The 18,083-nt window shown below is 39.4% G+C and overlaps 1 protein-coding gene across 4 annotated transcripts in view; it reads right to left on the minus strand.

The window, feature by feature from the left end:
• Positions 1–18,083, minus strand: part of SREK1 (splicing regulatory glutamic acid and lysine rich protein 1) — a 60,823-nt gene that overhangs the window by 28,514 nt on the left and 14,226 nt on the right. For 2 of the 4 annotated variants that reach the window (XM_019517766.1, XM_019517767.1), the window contains exons 2-4: positions 11,939–12,072; positions 4,062–4,177; positions 1,070–1,234 (exon numbers count right to left, since the gene is read on the minus strand). In XM_019517766.1, coding sequence (XP_019373311.1) covers positions 1,070–1,234; positions 4,062–4,177; positions 11,939–12,072 — 415 coding nt within the window. Of the gene's footprint in view, positions 1–1,069; positions 1,235–4,061; positions 7,815–11,938; positions 12,073–18,083 lie in introns of those variants that run through there. The other 2 variants (XM_019517768.1, XM_019517769.1) reach the window with 2 other exon arrangements.

An 18,083-nucleotide genomic window follows, 5' to 3' on the forward strand; every position in this document is an offset into this window, starting at 1 on the left:
GGGGGGGGGGGGGGGGATATGCATTTCTGGATTAATTTATTTTAGCATGGTGTGTTAATGCAGCAGAGCAACACCTTGAAAGAAGTGCAAATTTTTACTCTGCCCGCTGCTGTCACTGACTTGTCAAAATCTAGAGAAATATAACACATCTGCACAGCCTCCAAAATCAGAGCTCTTGAACTTCTCAGCAGCTCAGGCAACACACTCCACAAGCTGCACCAGCAGGGGCCATGGGCCCCCCATGGGTGGACATCCCCACCTGCCACCTCCACACTGCATAGCGCTTTGCTTCACCTGCAGGCTCCATGCTGCCTTTTTCACTGGGGCTATAGTGCTCTAGGCCTCTGGCTCACCTGGTACCATGGACTGTGCTGCCTTTTTCACTGGGGCAGCAGTAGCCAGATGAGAGCCCAGGGGTCACATGTTAACCTCTTGCAGGCCACATGTAGCTGACAGGCCGCCAGTTGGACAGCCCTCCTCCAAATCACAAATGCACTTCCACATGGATGTGCAGTTGTCCAGGTAGTCTGGGTATTTCCTTGTATTTCAAAAAAGTTGCACTTGCTACATATATTGAAAAATGCATCAAAATCTTTGTTTCCATCAATTAATCCAGGATTTTGGACTGGCATTCTTCAAAGCAGTATTTTTCTACTTGGGTATGTAGCCAGACAAAACAGAAAAAGAATCCAAAAAACTCGATCATAGTGCCATGCAGTCCAGATCAAACAGCATCTCATTTAAATAACCCTCTGATCAATAATGGTAAACAGTTTGGCCTCTCAACTCGGGATGCATAATCTTGCATGAAAAACCTTATGCAACTAGTCCATCAAGACAAGCACCTAGCTTTCTACAACATCCAATGACTTGCATTCCAAAAAGGCAAATTCCTTCTCTGTAAGGCATCTAGCCATTCACTATACCATTAATAACTCTAAAGGATTTTTTAAAATGTGTTTGAATTAACTACTATTTTCAATGCAAGTCAAACTTAACATATGGGTCTTTTAAATTTATTTAAGATTATCTTCTGTTGACGTTCCCAATGTGACCAAAAGAAAGCTACCTGGGAATTCAGATTTCCAACATAGACTGTTCTCCTAATTTCATCGATTTTGGAAGGATCCACATTTCCCATAATTGGTGGCTGTGGAATATCTCCAAGTGCTGCAATGTTAGGGTCCAAAGCTGCTGCTGGAATAGCTCCCAAGGTACCAAGTGAAACACCAAGCTGAAAATAGAAACACAGAAGAGTCTTTATAATCAGACATAAAAAAAGAGATATTTGGTCTTCCAGCAAGAGTTTTTATGTTCAGTACATCTGAGTAAAAAATAAACTGAAATTAGTACCATGAACAAATTAATTATAAAAAGTAAAGTAATGTGAGACCGTATTTTCAGAGTTAAACCCTAGTCTTAAAAAAAAAATCCCTCAACCCTTGCCCCTCATGTTTTTAATGTTCCATATATGACCAGTTACCACCTTATCAGAACTATCTGACCAATTATGCAATATCATCAAATCAGAAAGCCAATAAGCAGCTGATAGTCAGCTAACTTCAAACAAAATGATTTCAGTCAGCCATCAACAATCTATTTTTGCTACAAAATAAACTCCCTATTTAGGGCCTACCACTGCTGTGTGAAGAACTGTTGGTGACCCAGTCTCATTTTATTTAATTTAATTGTAGGACTGTTAAGAGCAATGAGAGAAGCAGGAGTTTTACAGTACAAGTACTGAAAATGCAGCTGATAACAGATGCAATAAATTTGATAAACAGTAATGAAAGGCAGTACATTTAACTCTATATTTGATCATGTTATTACTTTTTTTGGCAGTTGCTATATTTTTAATCCTATTTATAACTGACTTGCAGCACAACTGCTCTAAACTACAATACCTTCCATTGGCTTAAATTACACATGCATGGAGCATTTTACTACACTATATGCAGTGTGATTTTTTTTCTTTACTATCTTAACTGACTTGTAGCTATGCTAAAACAACTTTGCAGTGCTGACGTAGCTTTTGTGATAGAAAGACAAAAACATACTGTATTGACTTATAATATTTTACAATGATCACATATTTTACAATAATTTAAAATTTGATATTGTGATGATACAAGCATCTCACTTTCAACAGTTTTCCAGTTAAGCTTCTAGGTTTCTGTTTAAGTAGACTACATGTCTAAAACACATACATAACAATGACATTCTTCCATTAACGAGGGACTTAAAAGGCAATGGAAAGGAGTCTATTTAACATGGGAATAAAAGCCCCTTCTCACCTTGGATTTAAGTACAAGGAAGTGGCTGGGGAAGAGGAGGAGGGAGAAGAGCAGATGCTGTGCCTTCAAGTCAGGGTTGGAGTTGTAGCCGCAGCCACTGCCTGCCACCTTTGCCTCTTCATCTGTCCCCCACCACTGCTTCTGCCCTTCACCACCTCTGACCACTCTACCATCTCCCACAAGCATCACCTCTGGGGTCCAGACACAGGGGGAGGCACCGGGGAGTAAGTTAAGGGGGTCTATCAAGGCAGGGATCACTTGAGTCCATCACTACCTGTTTCCGCCCCCCCTGATTACACGAAGTTTATCTTAAATGCATTCTTTCCCTGCTGCTGCAGTGAAGAAAGCAGTGGTGGGGGTCAGGGAGACAATAGGGAGGTATGTGATGGAAGAAGTGGGGCAGGGGGGCCCTCTAGTAGGGCTGGGGACACGTGGGACAGGGCTGGGGGAGCCCTGTGGGTGACTGGGGGGATGTGGGAAGAGCCAGCAGGGTGGGGGCTGAAAAAGCAGGGAGGCGTCTGCAGGAAGCCCCATGTGGAGGGTCAGCCTGGCTCAATGGCACATGGACCAGGAGCCACGTACCACTGGGTCAGGTGGCAAGCCACACATGGAGGCATAGAGTCATGCACCATAGGACCTAAAGGGTTCCTGCTTGCCTCCATATATGTCTTCCCACTGGAGTGCTGGAAGCCCCACACAGGCACAGACTCAGCTGTGGTGTTGTGATTGACATGTACTGCATGGAGTCAGCCTGGTCTGGTTTGAAGGCATGCCAGCAGGCAGGGCCAGCTCTGTGCCAGCACACACAGGCCCTGGGACTCAGTCAGAGGCGCATCCCACCAGGGGTTCTACCTGCTGTGGCCATGACCACCCCGAGGGCCTGCTGCCCCCGAGCCACTGGCAGTGGGGCTGGGCACCACAAACAACACACCCACCAACAAGCTTCACACTCACACCCTTGCACAAACCACACAGCCCTTCATAACCGCCCCCATAGCCACACACAAGCCCCACACACTCCCACACTCACACCCCCTCTTTATAAAGATCTCTCTCTCTAGATAGATCTCTCTCGCTCACTACACAGAGCTCTCTCTCTCTATATATATATACATATACACACACACACACAGAAAGATCTCTGTCTATATACAGACAGATCTCTCTAGAGACAGATCTCTCTTGCATGCTATAGACAGATTGAGAGAGAGCTCTCTCTCTAGAGATCTATGTATATTTATAGATCTCTCTCTCTACATATATAGATCTCTCTCTCTACATATATAGATCTCTCTCTCTACATATAGTTCTCCATATATAGAGATCTCTCTCTCTATATATAAATAGCTACATATATAGAGATCTCTCTCTCTATAGGTATTTCTACACAGATCTCTCTCTCTCTAGATTTCTCTCTATATATAGGTATTTCTATATAGATCTCTCTCGTGGCCTTTCATTTTAATCATGGATTATGGGGGTTTTAATCGGAGAAGTTGTTATTTTTTATCAGAGAAATACAGGATCCCTGCTAATAATTAAACTCTGTACACACAGAAAATTATAACAAAATGTATATATTCTCCATGTACAGAATCTAATTATCAGGGAATTGTCTTAGATTTCAGCAAATATAGCAGCATGTACCGTGTAATCTATTCCTCCCCTCTGAACCCAGAAGAAGAGGCTACCTAGTTGGGCAGATGAAGTGAGCAGAAAAAAAATAAAACATTTTTCTAAACTCCAAAGAAATTAAGTTTTACTTACAGTGGTCAAAGGAGTTGGTGCTGGTATAGGAAGCAACCCTGCGCCAGGCATCAGGCTTGTCATAGTAGGAGCAGGAGCCAATAAAGAAAGGGCTTTGGCTTCATCTGGGATTTTACCTGGAGAAGCAAATGGAAGTGTTAGAGAGTTGATATACAACACAAATGGTGTTCTTTCTACGATTTTACATTTACCCTTGCATTTAAAAAATAATAATAAAGAAGAACGAATCTATCTACTAGGCCCTTACAAAGAAATAAATAAAGAACTTAAGTTTTTCCTTTTACCCTGTTCTACTAGGAAAAACAAAAGTGAGCAAACTTCAAAGACTAGCAATCTCATTAATGGATTATTATTTTACAAACTGAATAATGTAGACAATTATTTAACACTTTGAGCTATGGGTCACCTGTACTGGAAACTTAATGTTCATGAACCAAACGATATCAAGCATGGACGCTTTCCCAGGGCGGTGTTTTCACGGTGATCGAAAGTTGTTTTACACATGACAACCGTTCGTGTTGGCTGCATCACTAATAGCACACAGAACATCAGATACAGAAAAGAAGAACATTTTTTAAAGTTTAATCCCCAGAAATGGCAAATAACCAAATTAGTCAAAAAAAGAAAGAAAGAAAAAAGGAAAAAAAGAAAAAAAACAAGTACGTGTTAACTGACACCTGCCTCTGATCTTCTGCTAATGCTACCCAGTTTGGATGAGAAAAAAAAAATCCAGAGACTCCACACAAATTCTATAATGCACGTGGAATCAAGATAGGGGAAAAACAACACTGGAGCTGGACAGTTTCTGAGTCTAAGTCATCTGAAGTTAAATGGAACTTTAAAGTAAATTATAAATTTACCAAGATACCTGCTCAATTTTCATTTCCTTCCTAGTGTACTAAGCTTCCCTCAGAATTTATACTGCAGCTGTAACACATTTAAAATTCTCCAGGTCATGCTACTATTTTAACATGAAAATTTCCAAGATGCATTTTCCAAGATACTGATTTCTAATTTAAGGGATTTAAAATCGCAACAAAACCTAAACAATGAGATTAAAAAAAACAAAACAGAACTTCTAATCGTACTTGGGACCTAAGGACTGCTTAATCTGTTCCAAATTACCAAAGTAACCGCTCTATCCAATTCAGCCCCCATACATTACCTCATGCATATTACTAATAGGAATTAGCTTTTTTTATTTTTTTTTTATTTTACAATAAGAAAATATAAATAGGTCTTGGCTTTTAACACAAATTCTGTAACAGTACCCTTCTGCTGTTACAGTTCATTTGCACAGACTGGGGGGTTGTTATTAATATATACAAAAATACTCCTAATCAAAAAGTAAAATGGGAGGTAATTTTTCAAAGCATGGTGCAAAGTTTCAGCAGTACAGTTCCCATTACAGCTCACAGGAGTCATACAGCAAAAAGAACACTTTGAAGAATCTGCATTACAATTTGCAGCCCAGATGCATATTTGAGTTTGAGTTGGATATATTAAAAATACAAAACAAAATCAATGCAATGTAATGTGTAGAACAGAAAAAAATAAGAGCACAGTTCCAAATGCATTTTTGCTGCAGTCCTGTTAAACAAACACATTATTTTATTTTTAGTTAAATTTTGAAGACTTTGGTCCATAACACATAAGAGACCAAGCCATTTTGCTTTCTAAAAGAGAAAAATAAAATCAAATTATTAGTGCCCTGAAAATTAACTGCAAAATAACTTCTTCCATAATTTAAAAAAAATGCATAAATTCAAGTCATCAATGCTTTACTGGCCTCATTTTAAGTCAGACATGCAATGTAGGTACGTATATCTGATTTGCTTACGTGTTCATGGGAAGTAAATATTTGCTTGCACAAATTCCCAGCTATGCAACTTAACAGATATCTGAACATATATCCACAGTATTTGTGCATGCAAAGTAGACACACAATTACATACTTGACTTCTTGAAATCATAACGGTCCATATAACAGATCAGTAAGACCCTAATCTTGCAAAGACCTTCTCCTGCAATTACCCTATCACCTGTACAACAGCCCACAGAAGTCAATGTGATCTCATAAGTGAAAAAAATGTACAGCAACGGGGCCTAGAACAGTAATATTGTACACTAATTTAGGTCCTGGCTCAAAGTACTTAAGCACATGCATAACTTCAGCATAGACTTAAGCAATCCCTATTCAGAAAAAACTTAAATATATATTTATCTTTAAATATCTTTAAGCTTAAATACCTCCTTTAATAGGGGTGGCATTAAGAACGTATTTAAGCGGTAGATGAATCAGGGTCCTCAGCTCAGAAAAGTACTTAAGTATGTACCTAAACTCTAAGCATACAAACAGTACTTGAAGACAACAGTGAAACTACCAATTTCTTTAAATTTGGAAAACACTTAAGCAACTTACTGAATCATGACCTGATCTGTAATCAAACTATTAGAATAGTCCATGAAATGGATAAGTAATTTAAAATAATAAAATTAGTTTCCCTGTTCTGATCACCTGATTACATACTTTAAAATAACAAACATTATACATAATGTCATTGTTTTTCTCCACAAAAAAGTCCTTCCCTGTTCCCCTTACTCTTTTAATGGAAAACTGACTTCACCTCAAAGATCTGGAAACCTGTCTACATCTTCAGAATTTTACTTGATTTCTACAAATTTTCCTGAGCATCTAATTGAATATTTTTCAGTATGATTTTAAGAAAAAATAGCAATTTCACAGACAACAAAATACTGTAGAAACTGTCATAAAAATAAATCTAGAATCCTGAAAACAGAAATCATTTTGAAAAAATTCCTGCATGACTGCTAATCCAAAAGAGTGATAAACTGGCACTAAATAAATTTGAAACACACCCTCAAAGAGCTTTTCTATTCTTGAGCAGGTATTAAAAAAGGAATGTAAAGCCATAAAACTATAAAGAACATTCAGACGTCATATAAGCTGACAAAGTAGGACATTCATGCTGTACATCATCCTTAATTCACCCGTTCAAGTTGAATTGCAATGCTTTAAAGAGTACCAAAGCATGTCACTTCTACTTTACAAATCAGTTTTTGACTTATACTAGTTCAGGCAAGAGCTTTAATATTATTTTAATGACCTCTCTGGTATTCACTAATAAATGAAGGTATCATTCTTATTTATGGTAGGGCTTCTTTACAGCGATCTGGAATTACAAAGAGACCTTAAGTGGATCTAAATTGCTTCTGCTCCCCTCTTCTGAGCACATACTGCAAGAGTAAGTAATTTTGCCTTAATATGTAGTTCATCATCGGCATAGCACACAGGAGCCCTACTAGTGAACTAGGGCCCATTGCGCTAAGCACTGTATGAACACAGAACAAAAAAGACAATGTCTTAAGTAGGTACAAGTCACAGTATTTGATCCTCACGCAAGCGCTCAGAAGAACAAGTTTCTTGTTGTTTTGTACCAAAACTATCATTGCATGATTAAAAAAAGATTCAGTGACGAACAAATACATTTAAGTAAGTCACAGACATTTTCGACTCCTAGCCAGTCTGGTGGTAAGTGTAAGAATAGTTTGTTATTTTCCTGTTATGTCTAGTCACTTTCAAAAAATGCCAATTTGTGAATAATTTTTTTTGGAGAAAATTCCTTTTTCATTTCAAAATGAAAATACCGTTCTAGCATTTAATTGTGCAATACAAAAAAAGTTGTTTCCACCTTCCCACAGATAACATCATTAAAGACAATGCATCTTGCATACTCCCGTAAAAGCATCACACTCTGTTTACACTGGTGCGTGATAAATGTTTTAGTTAAACTATTTAATACAAAGAACACCAAAAGATGATCCCTTACTGCCACTGAGTTTAATGGTATAAGTTTTCCCTAAAACTAAATAAGATTTTCAGAACATTCTGTAGTTTCTCAACATTAATTCCACAAATAAAACTTAAACTCTTCACATGAGGAAAGAATATAAAACTCAAAATATAACTACCCATCTGATAATCGGAAACTTATTAAAAACATGACCTTATTCTATAAAAGCTTGAATGTCCAAAAGTAATAGAAAGGTTTCATCTGTCTTTTTCAAGTATGTATTCTTTAAAATGTAGCCCAAGGAAGAACAGATATCTATGACTGAAATATCTTTATCGCTACTTTACTGTTCATACACAATATACAAACCTGCCTGTCAAATTTGAATTAAGATGATGTCAAAGTTTATCTCCCCTACTTCACAACAGAAAATTTAGTTGGCCAAATTCTAAATTCTGCATATGCATGATCCACCATTCATGAATAGCTTCAGTGTCAACTTTAAAATGAAACATCATGAACCCTTTACAAAACACCATTTTTACAGAACTGAAGAACCAGTTCACAAATACAAGCAAAAGAGATTTAACAAAACAAAAAAGGGACAAAATAAAAAAAAGGGAAAAGAAAGCAAAATAAAATAATAAAAAACAGAGACAGGGCGTCCATCTTCAGCAGGCCAGACTTCGATCTCATTTCCCCCATGAAGGTTTCACTTGACGGCAGGTTTAGTGGCATGGCAAACAATGCCTAACTCAGGCAAGTGTAACAGGTCTGCCTTGGCCAGTCTAGTCATCTAATAATGCACAAATATCACACAGAGAAAACATACAAAACCAAATTAATAGTCAAAATCCATCTATCAGAAAATGTGGACATAAAGTTTAGAATGATGATTATGGTGGCATCTGTTATGTTTCAACCTTTGCTTTCTCGAAATATAACATTTAAAGAAAAACCTGTGATACACATAGAAAGGAAAGAGTAACATTTTGACAGCGTGATGAAATTTAACTTAATTTTTAATCACGTTTTTATTAGCAAGATGGCTAATGGTGAAGTATCTAAGTGAATGTTACAAAATTAGCATAATTTTCACACTTGGTTCCTTCCAATTACTCCTTTGAAATAACATTTTAGACAGGCGCTCAAAATGTTGGGTTTAATTTCTCTGTTGTTTTATTTTTTTTCACAACCAAGCTCTTATAACCTTTCCTCCTTCCTGCCCTATCATTCCTCAAGTTTCTTATCTGTACATTGGATGCTTCAGTAATGGCAGTGTTAGCCAAAAGCATTATCCTCGGTAAAATCCAGCCATTGCTACCTATAAAGTCTGTGATATACCACAACAGTCCTACTTATAGTCCAACAAACGTATATAAATAAATACTGCACTATGGTCTCTGCTGCCATGCATATTACACACCTACTTAGGAAGTTAAACTGCTATCAATTTAGACTGCATTTACAAATCAACATGATTTTGTACGAAAGTTACATGAAAACAGCATATTTCCAGTGTAAAACTTCAAAATTTGTTTAATACAGAAAACTGTATTGTTCTTTTGAGTCCTAGTGACTTGGAACATCAGTCAGCTATGAAAACCAGTTAAAATGGTCAAGGAGGTAAAAAAAGTGTTCTGATAACTTTGGGTTTAATCTTCCTCTCATTATCTACCATAAAGAGACAAAAAAAATGCACCTTTACCTGCCTGCTGCCAAATCACCTCAGGCAGTGATCTCATCATGAGAAAACCCAGGAAAGGTTGTTGTTTCGTTAGGCAGCAGCCTTCCCTCTCGGGCAGCACTGAACCAGTATTAAGATCTTTTGGATGAGACATAAAACTAAAATTTCCGAACATTTGTAATCAATGATCTTTTTACAATGTTTTCCAAGGGTATCAAACCAGATACATTGTGCCTATTCTCCATGCAACTTAAACTGGATGCAATTTTATATTTTTCTCCTTTGCTAAAGGTGAACATAGACCTCCCCCACACATATTAACAGGAGTAATTAAAAATGAATAAAATTGAAATAATTTTCTTAAAAATATATTTTCTAGGCTCCATGAAAACCTCTAGGCTCTTCTAAGTTTGCTAGAGACACCCCAAGATGTATCAGATCTGAAAGCCCAGGTCTTGTGCCCTCCCAGATGTGTTTTGGCAAGTCTGCTGTGCCAAGTAAGGTATTCTAGGGTCATCATTAGCAAACCCAAAACAGCCAAAGAATTTCGTTGAACCAAAAAGACCAATTTTAAGGCTTAAAGATGACTTAACATACTGGTTAGATCTGGCATTCAACACATTATTCACTTACATACCACATGCCACTCCCTCCAAAAATTAACCCTCCAAAACTGGGGGGGCCTTACTCAGTGAAGCTGATTTCCATGCCAAAATGGTAACAAGGAGATGCTGAAAAGGCTACCTGGGGCTGTGCTTCTCTCCCAGCCAGCATGTAGCAGGGATGGATTCTACTCTTCAGTGTCAGAGCCAGAGTTTTGATCCTCTCACAGCTAGTGTCAAATTGGCTGCAGCTTTTGGCTGAACAGCCAAGTCAACAGCACCTGTGATCACGTTAAAACTCTACCTCATGGCTAAGCAGCCAGGGAGGGCAAATGACACTGGAGAATGGATTCTGCCCTTGCTCCTTGCAGTCAGCATTTGGCTAGGACTCTGGAAACAAACCTCTCTCTCTTCATTTCTCCCTTCCCAAAACAAGGCATGTGTCTTATTTGGGGGGTGAGGGGTGGTATGCGAGAAAATATGGTATTTCTGCACTTACTGCAATTGATCTTCACAAATTTACTGTTAAATCATTCTGGTATACTGCTATGCAAGGTAAACAGCTGCTATGTTCACCTTAAAGACTGCTTTAATTCAATGGTTTGAGAAAATTATTTCCATGGACAAATGGCCAAGAAGGTCTACAATTTAACTCAGGCAGGCTGGCAGTCCCACAAAGAGTCCCAAAGAAGTCACTGAGGATCTCCTAACAGCAGAGATCTGTCTATGTCACCCAACTGCAGTAGCAGAGCCATAGTTTGCAAATCATTTTCAGATCATTGGGAATAGCATGTTAAGAAAAAGTACTATTTATGACCAAACATTTTTGGCAGCAATACGTTTAAAAGCAAATCTCCAGTAAATACTAATTGTTTTTTTGTCTTCTTAGAAACTATAAAACTGTTTTTTCATTTGAAACATTCTATAGGAAAATGCAATAAACTGCAGAGGCCTAGAAAAGTCAAAAAAGATACATTAGCATATACACAACTGCAAGTTTATTCAGTGCACATGAGATATTTTCCTAGTAACAATTTGGGTGCACTGACTTAAAGAAAGGTTTTTGACTAGCAATACTATGCTTTACAATTAAATAGTAATTTGGATTATCGCCATGGAATTATCAGAAAGAGAAACTTGCTTCAGCCAAATAGACACAGGTGCATGCTCAACACAAGAATTGGAATTCCGTCTAATATTAAAAGATTAAGTGCACACAGACTTATCTAAAAATTGTTTAAACCAGGTTACAGTTCACATTATAATTTGTTAAAAGGACAATTAAATGAAGTTCAATTTGCTTTTATGTGGCACACGGGGCTTAAACTGCAATCAGGCTACACAGGGAGAACACTGCAATCTTGCAGGGCAACAAAGACTTCAATGAGGACTGTGCACAGGGAGGAGGGTCTGCCTGTTCAGATCAAATTGAAAGACAAGGGTCTTAATTTATAAAGCCTTTTCCCCCCAAAAATGTACAACATACATCTATCATGAAATCTAATCTATTAACCATGCTTATGTTTCGTTATAACTAAAACTATATAAAAACATTTACGTGTGTGGACAAAACATTTCAATATTCTCCTTCCCATACCTATTTTGTTTCCTGCCCCCAATATCCCTCTTTCAAATTTATTTTGCTTAAAGAAAATATAACAAAAAGAAAATACACAACAGAGCATCAGCTACTTGTCAATTTCTGGGAAAGCTAAAAGAAATTAACAGACAGGACAAAGACCAACATTACAGAAAAGTGTCTAAAATACCAACCTTCTGCACAGGGTACAACTATCAGAGCTCTGTCAATAAAAACCGTGTTAGTTAGATGCTGGGCCACACCAACACTGGATGCTTCACGAAACTTAATATAACATACTTTGGAGGAAAAAGCAAGAGGTGCGTTGCTGCAAGACAAAAGGAAAAAACAATTAGTTTTATGAACAAATATGGATTTTATAGTTTTTTTCTTAAAAATATTTTTCTAAGCCAACCTATGCAGGAAGATATCTTCAGCAGAAATTAAATAATTTATCCATTTCTTGTCTGCCCACACAGAAAAAATGGTAGCACCTCCTCATTCTTAGCAAGGATTTGGTAAAGGGATGCCATAATATTTTCCATTAATAAGACTCTAGTGCCTTTACAAACCTATAAAACATTTACTAGTATACTCCAATGTACTAACATAAATAATGTAAAATCATCAGGAGTCTACTTGTCAAATACACAAGGTACATTAAATCTTTTTTTTCTTATGTAGCCTTTATTCACTTACTCCCAAACAGTATATTCTGTAATTTGCAATGACTCATCCAGGCACCATCACACATTAATTTACATTTTTCTCTATGTTCTTAATTAGATCAAGCTTATCCATTCTTATTAATAAAGTATGTTCTCCAGTAGCAGCAAAAAATTGGTCTTGGCTCACTGATAGGAAGGGATCCTTTGGCTATCTGCATGGTTTATTAACATATGGGATGACCTTGTTGTGGAAAAACTCACTTGGAGTAGGGGGAAAAAAAGGAAGATACATATTTATAGGTTAATCAGCATTTCTAATCAAACAACGCTAATCAAGAAGACGAAGCCCAAGTGCTTCAATCGTGACCAGCCAAGTTGGATCTGTGTAGTACTTTATTTACTAATACAATCTTTACTAATACAATTAATAAAATAAAACCGCTAAAATAATTTTAAAATAAATATAATCTAAAAAGTGTTTTTGAACAAGGTTTATATCCTTTATTCAATGTTTATAATCCTCAGGTGAGAAGTAGTAAGTGAGAAATCTTCAAAGACGGAGAACAGGCCTAAAATGAGATATAACTGGGATCTGAAAGCTGCATTTCAGCAAGACCCAGGAGAGCTCATGACTGGTTGCTGATAAGACAATGGGAAATCCAATATATCTAATAACTGAATATGTCTATAGTGGAATTGGCCTCTCCCCCAGATGAAATATTTTAGGAGTACCTCGCTTCCTGAAAATACAGGAGCCAGTTTAGACTGTTCAAGAAATCTCTGGGAGGCTGACTATATCCCCTTAAGCAATCATTCTAGTTGAGAGCTTCTAAGCTTTAATAATTCCATCCATCTTAAGTAGTAGGTTAAATATAAACTTAATATGGTATAGTAAGTTATTTCTGTTAATTATAAGTAAATATATTCAAAGAAGCCATTGTAATTACCCAGGAGAATTTAAATGGATTCCTTGGGAGGGACTGGTCAGTCCCAGAAAGATAATCACCGGATACATCTACACGTGAACTTTACTGAGTAGACTAATTAGCTCCTCAATAAAGCATTACCATCAACCTGTGCACCAGTATTAGGGTGCAGTAAACTAATTAACTCCACCATAAGATAGTACTATCTTAAGGCACAGTAATTTACTACACTGAAATGCACATGTAGACCCTGACCAGGGGCATAAATTGCTCCCAGTCAGCTCAGACAACTGGGGGCCTGCACCTTCTCCACCCTAGCTCAAATAGCCGCTGTCCTGGGTGTAGGAGTAAACACTGCACCTGGAAGCAGCTTACTCCAGCACAAACTGCTCCAGAGTTTATTGTTTCACATTAACACGTAAATGCACTCACCGAGTAACAAAAGTTTAACATTCTAGAAATGACTCTTCCCCAATCTAAGATATTTGTGATGCAGTGAGCAGTAACTTAAATACATTTGGAAGCGATTGGAAGGATAGGGAAAAAAAGTTCTTCCTTCTTCCCTAAAACTTGTACCATAAAGGCATTTTCAAATCATTCGTTCAATTCACTGCTTTGCAAAAGAATGCTTTAACATAGAAAATTAAAGCAAAATTTGCACTCCTTTACAAAAGTGTTACAAGACGATCAGATCTATATACTTCTGCATATTTCACCTGTGGTGTGCGATGTCCTTATGCCCTGAATGTTGTGTATGTCTACTGAAAAAATGTAGTTTCCTCTGAAGCCACTTGCATTCTTTGATTAAGAACCATGTTCAGGAATCATGTTCCAGCTGATATGGAGGTATGTCTCTCTCACCCCTCTACTGGACCTATTTGTATCCGTTTTGTTTTTTGTTGTATTCCCTTTATATGAATGAAATCACCATAATGAAGAATAGGTGTCCTGCCAACAAAAGCATTTTCATCAGCTTAGCTTTCCAATTTGATTTTCTTCTGCCCCTTTGCGAGTTTCTGTACATAACTGCAATTGTGCTGCCTGTCTCACCAAGGCTTGTTGTATCATCATGTGATCCTTGAAGTCTTGGTGACCTAATCTCACTGCCCTCATCTCCACAAGGTTGATGTCTGGCAGTCAAGGTCAGGAAGGCATGGTCTCCCATATTCTGGAGTGCCCCAGCCAACCAAGCTAGCACATGCAGTGAGAATTTGAAGTTTTACACTACAAAGGAAATACCCAAATTTGGCAAGATTTTCCAGTCGCCACTAGCTAAACAACCACCCAGGACAGCAGGGATACATTTAACTTTGTATCCCTGATCGGGATTTCCAACCCCTTTAGAAGACTATCTGAACGTTTCAATACTCCATAAGTATACCTGGTCACAATACAGCAACTAGCCCTATTTTTTTTAGTGATATTTTCTTTAATTTGTTACACTGGGGACTGAAGCTGTTTAGATTGTTATCCAAAGACACTGTGGCTGTAAGCATGTTGTCTGCAAGGCTTGAAGAGCTGTTGAAGAAGCAAAATACTCTCTTCAAGTTTCTTCTAACATCAAGTCTGTAGAAGTGGTGTCAAGAAAAAAAAAAATGCCCTTCGCAGCAACTACCATAACCCTTGCCAAGTATGTTACCGCAGTATCAACCTGGACAACTAAGTACATCAGTGGACTTGAAAAACTTTAGAACTTGTTGATTGAGTATTTGCTGTTGTCAAGTGCTTCTCAAATCCCCCAAATGCCTTCCTACAAAGAGGAAAGGGAAATGAAAATTCTACTTTAGTTTTACATATTTAATCTAGCCAACACATCCGTGTTTTCTTGAGCTAAGTCTCAATGGCAGTTGCTGCCTTCTTTGCCATGGCTTCAAACATGGAGAGAAAAAGTAGGTCCTACTTCTCCAATTCAGAGTTATTGTGATACAATGCCAATTCTTTAGGAAAGAAGGGGAAGCCCAAAAAGAAAATAAAGATCTGGGGAGCGCTTTCACCCTTCTGCCTCTCCCCCTCCACCCAAATTTCAGAGGGGGTGATAAATGGGGGGTTCTTTGGGTAGAGATATGATTACTTGTTAAGTCTTAAATCTGGGAGACCAAGTTCTTAGCTTCAGAAGCTATTCGTACTCTGAAATATGACTAAAGAAAACATGCAAGGAAACATTCAGATCAAAGCCTAGACCAGGGATTCTCAACTGGGATCCCAGGACACTCTGGAGTGCCACCAGATTTTTTTGAAGGGTGCTGTGAAGAATGAGAAAATAAGGAGGTATAGACACACAACTGCAGGATACGGCATTTATCTTCTGCCTCACCACTGCCTTGCCCCCGCTACCTGGTCCCTCTGCAAGAAGGTAAGCACAGTAATAAATGAAAGTTTTGGAGGGATGCCTTGGATCAACAAAGGGTGCTTCCAGTCAAACAAGGTTGAGAAGAACTGGCCTAGATCTTTCTAATTCTTTGCCAAGTAATACATTTACCCATTTACAGCCCTGGTGCATTTCAGTGGCAGGCTGAATGAAGGCTCAACAAGCACTACTGTTTTCACCATAAACGGCATGTCCAGTTGAGCATGGACATCTGTTTCTCTGGGGACAAGCAGCAGCAGCACACCTGGGGAACACCCATGCCATGTGCACTCTGGCATGCAGCAGGTTACCCTGGGTGGAGTAGGGGAGGCTGAGGCCAGCAACTCTGCCATCTGGTCCCAGCAACCTTACCTGGGGTCCTGGGGGCCTCTGGGAGCTGCAGCCACAGCAGGAAGCCTGGCTGACAGCTAGAGCGTGGTTCCAGCTGTCCAGGCCCCAAGGTGGCGTGTGCTGCTGCCACGTTTGCTGCCTTGTTTTTTGGCTTTTTTTTTTTTAACCCTGGGATTACCCTCCCCACCCCCATGCTGCAAAGTAGCAGCATAAGGAATGCCTGCATGTACAGTGTGTGGTGCCACAGATGGGTCTGTAGTGCCACATACCACACATCTGCATTCATCTGGACATTCCAAAGTTTCTAGAAGGATGACACAATTGGCCAAATCTCAAAAGCTAAAAATGATTGAAAAGAATTTGCAGTGTTGTCTCAGAATAAATCTCAGCAGCTGAAAGAGGGATGCAGAAGTTCTTAAAGGACATTGGAAACTCTGAGCCACTACCTATCACCACTAGGCAAGAGCTCTTATTCCACAGTTTCCGTGGACAACTTCACATAGGGAATGGCTCTTGGCCTTTGGTTTGTTCCACCATTATCAGGTGAAAAGAAACACAGAAGGAGTCCAGTGGCTCCACTCAGGAAGTAAAGCCCCTGGAGCAATTTTGTTCCCCAAAAATAGAGGAGAGAGCTGCTCAAAGGCAACAACAAAATCAGTTTTTGAAAGTGGGGATATCAATGAATAAGACAGGAGTACTGGCTGCTGCTCTGTACAAAACAGTTCTTTTGTTCGACCATGTCATCCCTTGGGGCGCTCCGGTGAACAAACGTTCCCCCAGATCCTGATGAACACCCCGATAAGTTTTTGGGGGCCATTAGATCGCCCCTGAGCCTGCGCTTTTCCAGGCTTAAGAGTCCCATACCTCTCAGCCTCTCATCATAAGGTCTGTTTTCCTGACCTCTGATCATGCACGTGGCTCTTCTCTGCACTCTCTCAAGCTTCTCCACATCCTTTTTGAATTGTAGAGCTCAAAACTGGACACAGTACTCCAGCTGCAGCCTCACCAAGGCCAAGTACAACGAGAGAATGATGTCCTGGGATTTGCTTGAGAAGCATCTATGGATGCAAGCTAGCATTCTGCTCGCTTTACTACCCACAGCATCTCATTGAAGGCTCACATTCATCTTGTGGTCAATCATGACCCTCAAGTCCCTTTCATCCATAGTGCTAGCCAGCGTAGTACTGCCAAGACTATAAGCATGCTGCAGGTTTTTCCTCCCAAGGTGGAGAACCTTGCATTTTTCAGTGTTAAACACCATCAGGTTCTCACCTGCCCATTTTATGAGCCTGTCAAGTCAGACTGGATCGCCCTCCTGTCTCAGGTGTGGATGCCTTACCCCAGAGTTTCTTATCATCAGCAAACTTGGTCAGTTCACTTCTGATACCAATGTCTACATCGTTAATGAGGATGTTGAAAAAAATAGGTCCAAGGACAGAGCCTTGAGGGACCTCACTGGTCACAGGCACCACAATTGACTTGTCAACCACCATCCTCTGGGTCCGACCACAGAGCCAATTCCCCAGCCAGCAGATTGTGCTGGACCCAAGGCCACAGTTAGTTTGCCAAAAGGTGACCATGGGATACCAGATTGAAGGTTTTTAAAGTCAAGATATACGAATTCCTGCTGGAATTCACTATCCAGCACGAGGTAGAAAAGACCTGCAGCAAGGCAGCAGCCCTGGACTTCAGGAGGGCGGATTTCAATGAGGTAAGGAGAATAGTCAGGGAGGCACTGAGGTCCTGGAGGGGACAGGAATCGGGCGTTCAAGAAGAATGGTCACTCCTTAAGGAGACGACCCTTAAAGCCCGAAGGGAGATAGTGGATGGGTCATTCTCGACTTGGAGGGATGTGGGCAGTGGGGTTCCGCAGGGCTCAGTCCTTGGGCCCACACTGTTCAACATCTTCATCAGTGACTTGGATGAGGGGGTAAAAAGCACCCTGTTCAAATTTGCTGATGACACTAAGATGTGGGGGGACGTGGGCACACTAGAAGGAAGGAATAGGCTGCAATCAGACCTAGACAGGTTACAAGGGTGGGTGGAT

This window comes from Gavialis gangeticus, unplaced genomic scaffold (assembly GCF_001723915.1).
Source record: "Gavialis gangeticus isolate Ggan-Ray unplaced genomic scaffold, GavGan_comp1, whole genome shotgun sequence".
Lineage (NCBI taxonomy): Eukaryota > Metazoa > Chordata > Crocodylia > Gavialidae > Gavialis > Gavialis gangeticus.